At 24.1% G+C, this 18,413-nt stretch overlaps 1 protein-coding gene across 3 annotated transcripts in view; it reads right to left on the reverse strand.

The window, feature by feature from the left end:
• The window catches only part of LOC129611395 (putative uncharacterized protein DDB_G0277255), a 147,798-nt gene that overhangs the window by 84,018 nt on the left and 45,367 nt on the right, over positions 1-18,413 (reverse strand). For all 3 annotated transcript variants that reach the window (XM_055524530.1, XM_055524531.1, XM_055524529.1), the window contains exon 3: positions 7,946-8,154. In XM_055524530.1, coding sequence (XP_055380505.1) covers positions 7,946-8,154 — 209 coding nt within the window. The remainder of the gene's footprint in view (positions 1-7,945; positions 8,155-18,413) is intronic.

Here is an 18,413-nt window from a genome sequence, read left to right on the forward strand (position 1 = left end):
TATTCTTAATTTTACTTAAGGAATATTCTTAATTTACTACAAATATTCTTCAGTATTATTGAATAAAGGAATAAGTTGAATGTACTGTTCTATATTAGTGTTATACATTAACGCTTTATATACTTCATTTTATGTATTTTATAAAATTAAGGCTAAAAAATTTCGAAATTCAAATACATATTTCTTCTGTACATTTGTTTTAAATAGGACTAATGTCTTAATTTTTGACAAATGTTTCAAAACTACTTGAATATATTAAGTGTTTATTTAAAGGATCGATATTTCTTCGGAAATAAAATAAATGTGGTAGTAACTGTCATACAACTTTGAAAGTCATTTTGTTATATGTTATACAAACTATACTGAAATTTCATTACTGAAAGTTTACATAAGCTGTATGGTAATATGGCCATTATTTTCAGTAAAAAATTTGATATGGTATAAATTTTAGTCTTTTATACATATAAAAAACAAGGTCATGTGAAATAGTACTGCCATTACCATACCACTCTTAAATTCATATTAATTTGCACGGGTATCTCAAAGTTGACATGGTCAACTATAAACCTATCCTCGTTTACATTAAAAAGAATTTAAATCTGTAGTTTGTCAATATAGTATGGCGATCCTTTAAAATTTATTCGCATAAATAAAGTTCTTCTAATCACGTATGTGGCACTTGTACTTCAAGAAATACAAACTTTTCAAACCCAAAAATTTACATCGTTATATAACAATATTTACAAACTTCCATTATAATTTATTATATTTCAACGTATTTTTGAATTCTATTTAAAATTTTCATAATTTTGTACATCTGATAAAGTATTATACGTACTTTAAAAAACTCTTTGAACTCTTCCATTTATTTTATATTTGAAAAGGATTCTAAATTATTATTATATTATATAAGTTCTTACAATATCTACATGTACATATACATATGTATATAATAAAAATTATTATTTGAAATGCATAAATTTTTGTAATTATATTATAATAGAACAATAATATTAATCATTAAAATAATAATGAATATAATGTAAATATACCATTTATGAATATATACATATATAATTATGGGCTTATATAATATTCTCCATCATTTTAAGAATATGCAAGTGTATATATGCAATTATGTATTATAAACTTCAAAATGAGTTGAATGCATTTTCAATTCATTGATTTTCTACTGAATTGAATTCTTAAGTATCTATATGCATATTTAATTAAATACACGAATTCTGAGTACAATATTTGTATATGAAATATGTTTATGTAATGTTACATATACACTTGGTACTTTACTTTCATGTTCAATTACAAAATATGTATAAGTATAAACATACACACTTACAACATAATATAATTATGTATTATAAAAATTATGTTTATTGAATATTTATTACAAATCAATGCTTTATTTGTATATTAAAATTGATTTTAATAATATAATTAAAATTATACAATATTATATTATAAATAAATTCTATATATATATGCGTAATGATAATAATGTAATTATTATAAAACAGAAGTATTTTAAAATTCAGTAATACATATAGGCACATATACACTTCATAAATATTTTATATAAAAGATAAAAGAGAATAATTTTTGAAATTGTAAAATGAAAATTTTTGTTTTTAATTGACATTGAGATTATTTATTAATTAAATTTCAAATTTAATATACTTACATATACATATACAATACAAACAATTGCAAAAATATGAACCTTTTGATATTAATTTATATATACGTACAATACAAAAGAGTTACTTTTATTTTTAAATTTTAAAATGATTTAAAAGAGGCCAAAGATTCCTATTTGAAATTATGATTAAGCTCTAGACAATTTATGCGCTTTTAAAAGAGGTTTTAAAATAAAAATTTAACTGGAACCGTGAACCTATTTTAATTGTATTTTTCCATTTAAGTTTTACGAATTCAAAACAGAATCCAAGAAAAATTTTACTCAGATTTAATTTGAGATTGAAATTCTGTATCTTTGTATTTTTACCATTTATATAAAAGCTAAAATGGCGTAACTCTCAAAAATTAAAAAATGTCAACCGAAATTCTGAGAGAAGCCATAAATTACGCGTCGATTATAGAGATTGTTACTCTAACAAAAAATTTATATAAGCGTTTTTGAAGAAATTTATGTAAGCATTTTGTTTTTCGTGGAATGCTTTTATTTTTTAGAATAAAACGTGAATGTGGGTTACACGACTACGGTTCTGATCACTCATATAAGAATTAAAATTAAGAAACTAAGAAATTAGTGTTATGCGTATAATTTATTTATTAATTATTTCTTGATTATTAAATGCAATATTTTATCTAATTTCAATTGAAAATTTAATTTTTTATAATAAAAGAATTTTTATTCTAATAAAGTTGCGTCAAACCAATGCTTTATAATATAGCATTTTTTCCTTCATCAAGTGACAATACTGTTTTTACAAACAATCTAACTATGTACTACATTATTAAAATTACTTTCATTCATATTTAATTATGTTTCAAAGATTGCATACATTGAGGATGAGCAATGTATGGAATCTTTGAAATAAAACGAGAAAAAATATTATATAAAGCTCGAATTTAAGGGTTAAATTGCGTGACTTTAGAAATAATTAAATTTTTTAATGGCATGGCATTTACCGTTAACTTTCTGCATTTACAGAAATTTCGAAAGCTCACAGTTTCAGAAATCAAAGTGCAAAATTTGAAATTTAAACTTATAGAAGTGAATGAAAAATGGAATTTCGAGTAGTGATAACTTGAAAGTGAGTGGAGGAAGAAACAAATTTTCTTTTGGCGAAATAAATTATTTATTAATATCTAAAAGCTGCTAAAATTTTAGACTTTTACAATTTGTGGTCTAGAAGAAAACCGACATAAAAAATTTCAAAAAAACCGATTTTAGATAACGGTAAATTTGAACGGCCATTTTGTGTTTTAAAGTTAAGTGTTTTAAAGTCACTGTCTTTCTGCGTTTGCAATATTTTAAAAATGCTTATGGTTTCACTGCAAGAAATAATATTACAAAATGCTATTTTTAGTTCTCTAGGGGGCTAACTTTTAAACTTTTAGACTGGAGGGGGGAGATAGGTAAAAAATTTCTTCTACGGAAATAAGTTTCTAGTAAAAATCTATATACGTATAATAATTTCAGCTTTCTATCCTCAAGAGTGTTGAAGTTTTGTAAACGTGTCCACGGACGAACAAACAGAGTGAAGCTAATAACCACTTTTTTTTCCAAATTTTTTTTGGAAAAGTGCTAAAAATTAACTTTTATCCAAATATCTTACCAAAATATCAATTAATTTTCATTCACTTTTATAAATCTAAAATAAAAAGAAACCAAAACCATAGGGGGTCGCTTTAAAAAATTTAAATTTGAAAAGTGTAAATCGCGAATTAAATAAAATTTTAAGAAGCCTTGTAATATAATTTAATTGGTGTATGCTATAAGTGTGTATACCTATACATAATATAATACACTTAACGGATTTATAGATTTTTCAATTTAAAATCATTGATGATTTAATTTGAAAATAAAATTAATGCATCACCTCATTTTAAAGAAGACATTTTATTTTTTATTTTTAAAATACATAATTAAAAAAAAAAAAAAACATAATTTTAATTGGGTGTTTCTTCAAAATACGAGTATATAGATATAGAAAGAAAAAACAAAATGAAAAAAAAAACGAGGTGAAGATTTCTTCAAACTTAATAATTATGTACTCGAACTCTTCTCTCTATATTATCGTATATTATTAAATACTTATTATATACCAACGACTTGTGTATTTATGTTAGTATTATATATATATATGTATATATTTATAGATGAATTAATTTATTTTAAGAGTATCATTGATAAATTGGAATATTATAATAATTTTTATTTTTTATTTTTTAAATTCAAAACAATTTTCTTTTGATATATTTTTATCCGCTTTTTATTAATTTAAAAATTCAATTATAGATGATTAAAGGTACATTATATAATACACATGTATATGTAAATCAAGATGGATGGTATCTTTGATGGGATTTAATTCAAATTAAAAAAAAAAAATGTGAAAATTCAAATTTTTTCATTTCATTTTTATGCCATAATAATTATTTTTTTGTTTAAAATTAATTTTAATAGGAATTATTGGAATTACGTAAATATTGAAGTATATATATAGAAATACAAAATTGAAGATTTCCGATAATTATTTCAATTTAAAAATTTAGATTATTATATACACTTGAATTATAATAAATTTGTTAAGATGTTTAAACTAGTTCAAATATTTTTGATAATATTTACCTATAAGATTTTCTCTATATATTTTTTTTTATATATCATAGCTTGTATATATACGTTTCATTTAAAATTTAATCCGCGTTAAAATTGCTATACAAAATAATGTACACAAATATGTGAATATTTTAATTACAAGATTTTTTTATTAATGTTAAAGGATTGTGGATTAATTGAAAAATTTTTAAAATATAAAATTTTAGAAACTTTTACAAAAAAATTCTATACATAGAGTTGTGATTTTCGATATAAGCGAAATTTTTATAAGTTTAAGGTAACTCATAATAAAAATTTGTGCTAAAATGTTTGAAGATCACATTACATAAGAGAGAATAAAAAGTGAGGTATCTCAGATTTGTATTATTTTCTCACATCATATTATGTAAATATCTTAAATTTTCTTAAAATATACAAAATTCTATCAGCATTCTGTCATATTTAGTTTTGAAAAATGGCAAATTTAGTGAATATTTTAAAATTTTTGTGTGAGATATTTAAAAAAAAAAGGGAAAAATTTGCATGAGTAATCATAATTTAAAATTGAAAGATTTGATTCGACCAAAAAAAGGTGACTGCTTACAAGTGAAATAAACAATGAAGCCTTAAATTAAAATTTATATTGTGTACAAGCATTAAAAATTGTGAGAGCAAACTAACTTGAATGGTATAATTTTCTAAATTTAAATATTTTTTTATACCCATAACAGATAGTTATCACCTATAATAGATATTTATTTATGTAATTTAGTTGTTCCAATTTTTTTACTTTCGACCTACATTACCAAAGAATTTATATAGAAACTTTATAGAATTTACTATATTTTCAATAATAGGCTTAACTTTAATGGTGAAATTTGTTTTAATTTCCATTTTATGAAGTTTTTATTAAATTGTAAATACAATGAAATTGTAAATTCCAGCTCATATTAATAATTCTAATTAACGTTTTCAACGTTATTTTATTTTACATATTCGAGAATAATTTTATTAAGTATTTGATGTATTTAATGTATCTCGACACTGTAAAAAATATTTTTCAAAAAGGTACTGAAGATATCCGCATTGTACTTAATAAAGTAAATTCTCTTCAGTCATGTTATTTATTTTGCAATTTATTAGAGGGGAAGGTTAATTTACGGTAGAGTCGATTAAGAATCGCTGATAACTTTAAAGCTATAAAGATAAGAGACTAAAATGAGCTCCAAAATTTGACAAAGACACAATTTGTTCTATACTTGTACCCAAGTGAAGTATAATTAAGATGCAAAGCACCACTTTAAAATTTGACAATTTAAAACTTTTTTTATATCAAACTTATTCAAAAATTAAAAAACAAAATTTTCTTAAATTTTTGTTATTTGACTATGAAACTTTTTATTTTCATCGAGTTTTTTTTTTTTACAATTCGAACTTTTACTATATTTAGAATGAAATTGTTCGAATTCTTTTATATTTGTTTTCGTTTTACAGAAAAATTTTTTTCAGTGTACATTTTAATTTAATGCCCCAATTTAACTATAATTCAACAGTTAATTCAAATTTTATAGGTGTTAAAATCATAAAATTATTTTCAAAACAAGTTTGCATACACATATACATATATATTTATACAAATATGTTCAACATTAAGTATTTAATATGCAAGAACAATATCTTATTAAATATAATGTAAAGCAACAGCATCCTGTCTCAAAATATTTTGGATTCTTTTCCATTCAACAAAGAATACAAAAGCATATTTGTTCTTTTCTTAAATCTCTATGTGTGTATATGTGTTTCTTTGTTTTTGTCCTTCATATTATATGTACATTAAATGAATAAAATGCAAAAAAAAAAATTGAAAGAAATGAGAATCCTTTCAAAAATATTAAACTTGTTTTTTTTTTCATTTTATTTTAAAGACTAGACTTTAAAAAAAAAAATTAAAATATAAAGAAAAAGTGAGATGATGCTAAATTTTAATGAATCGCATGCCATAACCTCAACCTTCATCAGTCATTTCCTCATTTACTTATTATTATTTTTCTTGTGTTGCTTGTGTTTTTTGTTATTTTTTTTTGTTTTAAAGCTTTAACATATTTTGTCAATATTTCACACCTCAGATAGTTTTGAATGTACGCTTATTTTATTCTTGAATGGATTCCGCGTTTTTTCTTTTTTTCTTGTTTTAGGTCTTTGTATTTTCGTATCTTCTTTAAAACAAGAGAAACCAAAATAATAATAGTAATATAAGAGAAGGAATCCTTTTGTAATTTGTTTTACCTATACCTTATCATCTTACATTAAAATAACCCTTTATAAATGTATAAAAAAATTATTTAAAGGCAAAGAGCACAAAATGCTTTGGGTTTACTCAAATGAAATCCAATTTTTTTTATTATTTTGCTTTTTTTTTTTTAAAAAGAAGGACTTCTTTTGTCCTATATCTAAAGGAAGAACAAAAAACTCATTTTAATTAATTAATTATTCAGATTTTCTTTATTATTAGGTACTATTCAGATTTTAACTTTAAAAAATTAAAAATAAAAAAAAAAGTTTAATTCCCGATTCAGTGTGAATTCACGATTATTTTGTTTGTACAGTCTTACTCCATGACACATAATTTAAAGGTTAACACTCCAGAATTTGGTAAAATTGTGTTAAAGGTTTACTTATATTTGATGTAGAACAAATTCATTTAAAAATAATTAATAAAATCTTTATTTTTTAAATGCCATAAGTCTCAAATTTCTTTTTAATTTAAAGAAAAACAAAAATTATTTTGCAGATATTTAAACTTTAAGAAGTGTCACATTATACTGCAAAAGAAGAAAGAAATGTGCATTGCTTAAGATTCTAAATCTGCACCAGCTTTAAGGGGGTATAAAATTTTTAAAATATGTATAATAGATATTAATTATTAAGAAATTAATGCCATGAATGAAATTACAATTGAATTTACTTAATTTCGTTCGGATTTTGTCCTTATTTGTCTGCCTTTAGTAATTTTTTTTTGTCTGTTCTAATTAAATTACCCTTACATTAATGATACAACTTTAAGGTTAAATTTTTCTTTCTAATAAATAGTGCGATATAAAAATTAGAATCTTTTACGGCATTTGTTAAATTTCACATACAATTCGTGGAATTCGGAACGCTCCACATCAATTTCATGTCCAAATTCCTGTTTTTGATTGAATTTCAAGAGTATTTTATGTTACTAAAATTTAAACCAGGTGAAATTGAGGATTTTCAACATATTTTATTATTTAATTTCTATATTAAAGACTCCTTAACCGATTTGTAACAAGAAAAGTAATTATGCTTACATATTTTGGTATAAATATTATGTATTAAGAAAGGAACAGCTAATAAAATGTGCGAAACTGAAGCTTATAGTTGTAAGGAAAATTCCGCAAAAATATTTCACAAAAGCTTGTAGGATTATGCTTAATTCTATATTTCTCAAAGACTACCACTACCATAATTATTATCCGAAATTATAGGACGAAGAAACAAGTTATCCTTATAAAAAGTGTATGACTTTTCATTCCATAATTAAACAAATATCATTGTATTGTACAGTTTACTATATAAATTTATTTTTAATCAATTTATTTAAAATAATTTACTAACCTGTATTCGATCTTCAGGTAAATCTGTTTTTAATGATAACATTTCTCTAGCATAAACATCAGGATAATGTGCTTCCTTAAATGCTTTCTCTAATTCATCTAATTGATAGCTAGTAAATATTGTACGACTATGACGACGTTTTTTCTTTTTCTTTTTACTACCAAAACCATTAATACCATCTATTGTAAATTCTTTGCCATCTAATGTTCCTGAAAATGTAAAAATGATGCTAGTGATATTACTTTATTATTATATTATAATTAAATTATGCAAATATTAATAACATTTCAGAAATTTCTTAATTAAGTAATGGGAACAGGTCATTATTCCAGAGAAAATTGCTCTCGCACTCATACACCTATAATATTTCAGGGTACATAGTAACTCCGATACTTATTCACTCTTAAATCAACTATAGACAATTTTATTATGGTGTACAAATTTTATTTATTTAATTTACAGATCCAGCACACAGTAAATAGCATTTATTTCGGATATAAGTACGTCTTCTATTTTTATATTGAAAAGTATAAAATTTGAAATAGACCAATTTAAAAGTATGTATTTAAAATTATTTGGAACAGTGTTGGCAGCAATTTAGCCTAGCCCCTAGCTCCTAAAAAGAGGCGACAGTAAAACAAATCTACTCAATACAATTCCAGAGATTTAACATATGGGAATTATATAAAGTATTTAAGACCTTCTCATTTCGCATTTTGATTATAATTCATACTAACGTGAAAACTAGAAAATTTATTTAAAATAATTAAAATTCATAAAATGCTATTCACTATTGTTTTGCACTTATATAATTTGAGTAAATAATTTTCAATCTATAAATTGGATATACAGGTATAGGATATAATAAATAAGCTAAAAAAAAACTTAATAAATGAGAAAGGCACCATACATTGAACCATAAGAGCGTATACAAAAAAAAAGACAAAAGCATATTCCCTAATTGCCTTTTAAAGCAAAAGATTTTAATTAACCCTCATACCAAACGCAAACCTTTCAAAGAAACCAAAAAAAAAATCCAAATAAATGTGCAATAATATAAAATTGTATGAAATTCATTTTACCACATGGTTTTATGAACCAATTAAAAAGGACATTTTTCTATTTATTTTATTTTTTCTTATTTTTATTTCATTTTTTGGTCTGCTTATACTCGTTTCTTTTTTTTTTGCTCACATCGAAATGATGATGATTTCTTTTCGTTTTTCTTTTTCTCTTTTTTTTATTCTTTTTCAAAACTCGCAAAATTCTCAAGAGTACCGAACTGGAAATTAACATCAACTTTTAAAAGTGTTAATCGCACCGTAAAATTGATACATAATGGCGGCTGATGTCATTATATCCATCATCGTTACTACAAATGCTTGTGGTTATTTTCTGTATTCCAAGTATCATGATTTCGAGATAACGTTTATTATTAGTGAAATGTGATCAAACTCTGAATTCATTCACACCGTGCAACAAGGAGCTACTTTCTAGAGTTCGTTAAGAGAAAAGGCAATAAGAGAACTGAAAATCTGGTTATTAATAGAATTCTAGAATTCATGTAATTTTCCAATTATTTTACAAGGGACGAGCTATTTTTTAGTAAGTTGCGCTAGTCATGTATTTTGAAACCAATGTTATGGACAATTAGTAGTGCAAAAGAATTGATAGTAAACAATATATTTCCAGTAAACTGGTAAACTTTGCAAAATTTTAAAGATTTACGATATATGAGAAGGAAAAATAATGTGAAAATACACTAATGTCGAAAGATTTTATTGAATGTACATTAAGCGTTCTAAATAATCACTTAAATTCTACAAGTAATTCGAATTTCTACAAATAATTACACTAGTTGTAGAAAATTTTACATCTAGTGTAATTACTTGTAGAAATTCTATAAGAAATGCTGAGGTTTTAGAGCCTGAATTTCTTTACTATGCATGTAATTTGTAGAAGTAATTACACTATAGATAACATAAACTATAAATCTTCTTACCTTTCACTTTGCTGTTAGTTTTAAAAACATATTAATTTTGCACAATTTCTCATATTCCATATAATGAAAATTTTCGGCGTATTGTGTGTATTGCAATTATTCTCTGTATAAAATTAAAATAAGGGTAAAACTTTGGACTATATTTCAAAAATTTTTAACATAATGCGCAAAATAATCTTTTTGAACGTTAATAGTCGCATTAGTCATATTCATTATGTTAGATTCCCAAATTATTGAAATATATCCTTAATATAGAGGCTTTAAATTTTATAAAATAATTTTTAAAATTTTAAGTAGTTAATTGTATCTCTTAACTTATTTTCTTTAATCCTAAATATTGAAAATAATTCCAAAATCCCAAGGGTACAGTCGAGACTTATTTAAGTGAGTTTAGAAATAAATAAAAAAACCATGAATCGTCTATACATTTTAGAAGATTGGTATGAGATTTTCAATTTAATTGACAAAAAAAAAATGTCCTTCAAAACAACAACTTTTTTCTTTAAGTATGAAGTTTGAAAATTGTATTGAATAAAAAGAAAAAAAAAAATCTGCTTATTAAGCAAAATTTTTCAATTCACTCCTCGTGCGGTTTTTTTTTCTGCTTTTCGTTTAAAAAACGCTTACAAATTACATAGAGAGAAATTTTTTTTGTGTATTATTGAAAATTGGGAATTAGATGAGGATATAATTGAAAAATAAGTTAAAAAATAAAAATAAATATGGGGAACGAAGTTAATTTCTTAAGGACAAAGCAGGAAAGATTTTTTTATGAAGAAAAAAAATTTTAATTTCAAAAATTTCTTTTTTAAAATTTCAAATATAATGAAAATTAATCTGCAATTGAGTTGTTTTTTTTTTTATTTCCAAAGAAAATCTAAAATTTCTTATTAAATTTTTTTTTTTTGAAAAGAGAGATTAACTAATTTTTTGTAAACAGTTTTTGGGGGGTTTCTCGGATGAAGCAATTTTAATGAATTTTTATTTGAAAATAAACAACAGTCATTCATAGGATTTTGTTTTGTTTTGTACAATTTTGAGCACAAAACTTATTTTGTTAATAAAAATATTGGACTAGTGGGATGGAGACGGTATCGTGAACATTCTATTCATGTAAAATTGTTTTTTGAATACGGTTTAGAAAATATTAGAAATTGTGAAAATTTTTTTGATCTTCTAACGAATTTGTTCTTACACAATATGTTAATTTTTGCTATGTACTCTCATTATTTGTACAACAATATAACTATTGTAATGATTCTGTTCTCGCCAACAGTACAATATTAGAATTACAATGTACAACATTGCTAGAAACGCCGTAAATCACCGTTTTTTGAATATTGGAAGTAGTGGAATTTTTATTCCAGAAAATGTAGTGGAATATTTCATCAAAGATAACCTTTATAAAACGACAACTTTACTTAAGAATTTACTTTAGATTAACTTACAAGGTCTCACGGTACTCTGAAATAATAGCTCCATACAAATCAATTAATATATAAGTCCCATAGTAAGTTTAATTGTCGAGTCAAAATTTTATTATCATAATATTATTCAATCGGTAACTGTGGGCTTAATTGTAAAGTTTTATATATTAGCAATTAATGTAGTTAGAAACCGCATCAACAGAATACCCTATTATGCTCTACTAGTCAAAATTTAATAAGTTCTCAATAATTTGACTGATATCATCTTACAATGGAAGCTGCTTACAGACTTTCAAACCTGTTATAACTAACAATATCTCCATATTTCAGTATTCTGTTATGAATACCTAGCCCATAACAATTCTATAATTGCTTGGTTTAACTATAAAATTGTACTTTAGAAAAAAATTCTTCATTACAAAACTATAATTTTTACTTCTCTTATAAAAAATTCTTACTATAATAATTTTTTTTCGAAACTAATCTCATTTTAACTAATTATAAACTAAGATTTTTATTTACTTACCTCAAATTAACTATTCACAAAATAAAAATCATACCAAAAACCAAAAGAAAAAAAAATTTCGTTTAGAAAATAAAATGAACATTTTTAAAATATTTGAAGCATAAAATTTCATTAGTTTTTGTTTTTTTTTGTTATTAAAAAAATTATTTTATAATTTGGAAAAGAAAGCTTCCTGCTTTTTTAAGTCCTTATTTTTTCATAATATACTTGCGATACGCTAAGCAACCCACCACAAAATATAATAAAAAACGCATATACATTGAAAACGTAGAGAAAAAAACAACAATAAATTCAACAAATTCTACCATATTTGATCCTGTTCCTTTTATATCCTTTTTTTTATTTTTCATTTTAATTTTTCTGTTTTATTTTATTTTTCTCCGTTTGGAGTTTTATTTTTTAATTTGCTCTTAAAATACAATAAAGGAATTCCCTATTCGCAATGAAATATGAAAAAAAGAAGCAGAAAAAATTACAAGGATTTTTTGTACTTGAAATTTATTTTTTTTTTGTTTTGAATTGCAAAGGATAATTCATATACATATTTATATGTACCTAGTTTTATATATACAAACATTATTATCTTCAATATATACGTATGTGCATATAATATGCATATAAATTCTAAATTAGGGTTGGGAGTGCTGTCAACAATTCAAATTTTTGCGTTTTACTTTTTTTTTTCTTTTCGTTTCCTACAATCTTAATATGTTTGTAGTATATGCAAAAAAAAAATTTTAACTTTTTAACGTTCTACATTATAGCAGAGCTATAAAAGTATGAAAAAAAAATAATTTCCAAATCAAATATTTACACACATAAACTCACAAACATACACTCGGTTTTTTAAGTTATCCTTTTAAAGTTATGGTTGCTCTCACTTTCCTTTTTTTTCATTCACATTTAGATTTTCTTATTTTTATTTTATTTATGAAATTATATACGAAAAATATAAAAAATGTTGTTAAAGAATTGCCGATAAAATGAAGCTCAAAGTGTTAGAAATTCAGAAAAAAAAAATAAAAAATCGCGTTTTTAATACTAAACAGAGAAATAAATTAAGAAAAATAACGGAAGGTAAAAAAAAAATATAAAAAATAAAACGGAATTGCTATGTAAAGTTGTCAGTGAGTTTTTGACTTTTAAAAGTAAAAATGCCAAACATAAAAATCATAGTCTTCCTTAATTTAACACTCAGGTTACCTAACCATTTTATCAACTTAAATTTATTTAATAACAATTTTTCTAAGTTGTTATTCGCAATTGGGTCTCGACACCATAATTGAGTAATTAATCACTATTGTGAGTGAACTCTTATTAAAAACCATAAAAATTTTCATATTGAATTCTTGAAACAGTTACTGTGAGTGTTTCCAGAAATTTTCTTTAAAAAACAATTGCTCTATACGGGGAGTTCAGATTTAAAAGGAAAAATAAAAAAATTAAAATAGTTTTTGTACTTTTAATTAAAAAATTTTGTATTTGTTTTAAATAATAAAATAAGCAATAATTTTAATTAATTAAGCATAAAATTTCTGAAAAAATTCTTAATACGGCGCAGTTTTGAATAATAAAATTTTTAGAAGAAGTAAACTGAGCCCCGCTGTTAACAATTCAATTTATAATAGGTAAATTCAATATGCAAGATAATATTATGGTTTAGCAATACTATTGAATTTGTTAACAATGTTGCTGAGATTTTGTGATTCAAATTGTAATGAACGTATAGTAGTGCAATTCAGAAAAAAATTTACTCATAAAGAATATTAGATGGTTATACAATTATTTTGTTGTTTAATGTAATTCAAATGACCAAATCCATTAATATGAATTCCTGAATTTAAAAGACAGTGTTTTTCAAAAATAATAAAAGCCCTTATTTATTCTTACAAAATCAATTGATTTCTTTTTTGTATAAATTAGGTTCAAAATCTATATTTCACTTTCAAAAGAAATAAAGGAGCTTGTTAGGTTTTTGATCATAACTTGAAAAAAATCTGAAGTCGTCAACGCTTTACAGATCGCATATGGTATTATCTTGTTTAGCAAGAATGTTGCACAAAATTATGAAAATGTATTTTAAACAGAAGTTAACAAGCTTTTAACTAACATACCTAGAAAAATGTAAATTTGACTCTTAGTAGAGTTTCGGTTTGTCCTATCCAAATTCCTTAAAAAATTTTTCAGTAAATTCAGGTACTAAACAAAAACCAAATATTAAATTTCCACAAATTATATCAATTAGTTCCTTAGATATTGTAAAACATGTAAAATCGGCCACGAGTATAGGTTAAGATTTAAAGTCCTGAATTTCCGAAGAAATTTATAAGTCGTTTTCACATACTTTGAATTCAAATATTAAATTGTAAGGCATTTGGTTGATTATTTCTCTTTATATGAGCGAAAATGTAAATTTGAACATTAGTAAAAGTCCAACTGTTTACTCCTGATTTCTTCCAAAAGTTTTGTGGTTTCTTGTAATGTCAAGTGAAGCTTATATACGAAATTTTAAGTTAATCGGTTGAATATTTCCTTAAAAATAATCAAAAATATAAAATCGGCCCGTAGTAAATATCCAGTTTCCGAGACTTGACATATCACAAAAGTTGGCCAAACCGGCTCAACCTTAAAGCAAACTCATATATGAAGTGTTGTGAAAATCGGTTCAGCCAAATTTAAGATACTTATCTGCATAGAGTAACTGACAGACAAACCAACAGACAGACATACCGAGCATTGAAAAACGTATTTTCGCTGAAAACTCCACGTGTGAATTTGGTGCCATCATATAACCCCCCTGTGTGCAACACGGTCGGTAATTAAGCGAGCAAAGTCCGACAAATCATAAATAAAACTATACATTTTAAATTCTCGTGAAATGTCGAATTTTTCTTTCATTTGAATTACAAAAGAGGGTTTCCGGTTAAGATTTTTCTGTTAAAAATTTTACATGCAAAAAAATTCTAATAATGTTTTAAAATAATTTATTCCTTATACCTAATAATTGAATTATTAAACAAATACAAATAAAATATATTTATATATATATTTTCTCTTTTATAGCTGATGGTAACACCATGCTATCAATGATTATACTCACGCATCTTCTTTGTGTCTTTTTTGAGTACGTACGTATAATTTATATGTATTTAATATTTTATATTTTGTCTCCTGTCTCAAGAGTGTTTTCTTAGAACTTAAATTATGTGCACTTCACAAAAAATGATAAAATATTTTCAACTCGTGAGAAAAATATTTAATTACAATTTGTGGTGTATTAAAAAGGAAGCGCCACGCACCTTTCTAAATAAACATAAAATAAAATAAAAATCAAATATTGTAACAATTTTCGAATGTAGAAGAGGTTCCTGATAATAAAAGCAAAAATTCATGTTACGAAAATTGTATTTGTTCGTACAACAGGCGTCAATATGTCAAATAACATTTTAATTTGAACAAATAATAAAAGTGTTGTAGATGTATTTTTACTGTTAAAATCAAATTTAGTAATTTGATGCCACTTATGGATGAAGAAAAAAAAAAGGAAGATTTTTCCGACATTTATCAATTGTGAAACCGCATAAGAGTTTTAAATTTTTTAAATTGATATATCATTTTTGAAAAGGGCCGCTTTATCCGAAAAATTTTTGGAATAAGAAATTCTAGAACTCATATTTTGTATTTTATATATCATTCCATATCAAATTAACAATTTTGTGATAATTATTAAATAAAGAATTTTAATTCTAAAAGAAATACAATATACGAAAATTAAACGGTTAGAGAAGCGTTAAATTGGAAAGGAATTGGAAATTGGTCCAATTATAGTATGATAAATAATTATAAAAATATGTAGCCAATGATTTTGAATATAAAAATTTTTTTTAACAGAAGTTGATCGCTCAAGCTGAGAAGCAATGTGACACCAAACGCAGCAAGAGATTAATATTTCAATTTTACTCGTCTTATCCCGGATTATTATTCATACTATCGCGTATCAAAAATTGCCCGGAACTTCCCGTTAAAAAAATTAATTAAAACTGATTTATTGATTAAATAAATAATTAAAGTAAAATATTAATTCATATTAATCACTGGTTTGGTCACCTCATTTTAGCATTCATATTAATAGGATCGAGTCAATTCAAAAAAAATTCGTAAGAACTTGCGCTTTGCCAACTTCCTTGGGAGGACTCTGTTGTTCTTCCATCATATGAGAATAGGCTTAAACTGGTTAACTTATCGACGTTAAGTAACAGACGTGATGTCGCGAATGTGATTTTTATCTTTCAAATTATGAAAGCTAACATAGTCTCTCCAGACATTTTTAATAGAATTATCACGAGCGCTAGTGTTAGATCTTTTTCTCTTGATATTTTTGTTTTACCTTTTCATAGACCTAATTATGGGAAATTTGAGCCAGTCAGTCAGAATGCTGAATCTTTGGAACAAATTTAAGAACACACTCGATTTTTTTGTACTTTTATTTGCTTATTGATTGTTGATTATTCTATCTTATATAATGTTTTATAAAATTGTATTATACGAGTACGTACACTTAAAAATTTTTCTGAAATTTAACAATTTGATGACAAAAACTTAACAATTTTTTATTAAAGAAATTCGCATGAGTGCATAAAGTTTGCATTAGTTCAAAATGTAAAACTAATTTTTTTTAATATTTTTTTCTTAATATATGTAGATTACACTTCTAAAAAAGGATTAAAATATTTTCCACCTCATCTAACATTACTGTGATTCGTTCTACAATTTGTAATATTAATAGAATCATATCACAGTTTGATATACTTGCATATATGCTATAACCTAAAATTTTGCAATCTGTATTAATTGTGTTAATGCGCTAAAAAGTAGTATATTTTCCTTCTAACCAACTATAGAAATAACTACGTTAGAGGGCTAATATTGTTACATTTTTTATATGTACATATTATTTTATGGAATAATTAAAGTTATACAATTGCATTGTCAATTTCATTTGTAAAAAAATAATAAGCGTATAAAGTGAATGAATTCGTAATAATTCATTATAATAACCTATTTTTTAATGGTAGTCAATGAACTGGAATCATTAATATTAGAATTTTCAACTAGACCCCTAGATATATCTACTCATAATGTATCTCTTAATGGTGATATTGTAATATATAGGATTACTAAAACAGTGTGTAAAACAACAAAAATGTAAGGTATAAAATTTAAAGGATAAAATAATGATTGCTTATCTAAAACAGGAAATTTAATAATATCCTTAGGTATATTGGCTTTGAATACAGGTATACAGAAAAAAAAACATGCAACTAACCAACCCTTTAATATTGTTTCAATTAATAATAAGGATGTTCTTTTCGTTAAAAGGATATTTAACTGTATAAACTAGACGAGTCCATCATATTTTACCTTAAATTTTTGTTATATCATTGTTTTTATTTTGTCACTATGTTATCACTAGTAATGGATTTTATACAAAAATTTTAGACTATAAAAATATCAAAATGTTGTAGAAAAAAAAAAACAATTTAAAATTTATACATAAGCCTTCAAAATAAAATAGAAAGGGTGCGAATTGTTATTTTAAATGATTAGGTTAAAATGTGGTTAGTTTTCGGGCATATGACATGTTAGCACAAAAAATAGCTCGAGTCTATGCGCATTTTACTTATAATATGAAAATTTTTGGGGTAATAGAAATTATCAAGAATTTTTAAATAAACACTGATGAATAAAAAACACGCGTAGTTCTGTAAAAGTTTTAGATATGTAAAATACTGGAAAGAGTTGAGAATTAATGAAAACATGAAAATGGAAGTGAAAAGGTGTTGTTTAATCATTTAGTGACCCTTTAATAAAATAACACCTTCGACATTAAAAAGACTAAGATAAAAAAAAATTAATTTATCCTTTCTTCATGGTCAAATAATTTTCTGGTTATAAAAACTATTTTCGTAAAAATTATATAAAAACTTTAAACTATTTATAAATATTTTTCTTAAATAATCTCAATGAATCTATTGTTACTTAACTTACTAAAGTTTTCTACCTAGAGCGAGCGCCACTTTGAAATTAACGAAATAAACAAAGAATTCCATATGGTTTTCAGTTCAGGAATTATAAGAATTCTGTGTTTAGTATTCCAGGGTATTAAAATGTTACCAGAAGTCTATTAGTCTAATACTTACCATAATCTGTACTAATTAAACAAATTTAGAATTATTTAACCAAACACAGGATGTGACAGCATTGCTCCCTTGAAAATTTTTGTTGTTGCTTATTTCAAATTTCTCGAGTGTATTTGCCTTATTTCGAATTTTTTCGAATAAAAATGATCATTTTACTTTAAATGCTTTTGGTTTATTCCAACATATTTGGTTTTCTGGAGGGTATTTAAAAGTTAAAAGGTACGTGATATATATCGTGCTAAGAAATCCCAACGAATGAAACCTAATGAAACCTAAGTTAATATGCTCAACTGCGGAATTTTTCAGATTATAT

Source organism: Condylostylus longicornis, unplaced genomic scaffold, assembly GCF_029603195.1.
Source record: "Condylostylus longicornis isolate FDR11 unplaced genomic scaffold, ASM2960319v2 ptg000049l, whole genome shotgun sequence".
NCBI classification, from domain to species: Eukaryota; Metazoa; Arthropoda; class Insecta; order Diptera; family Dolichopodidae; genus Condylostylus; species Condylostylus longicornis.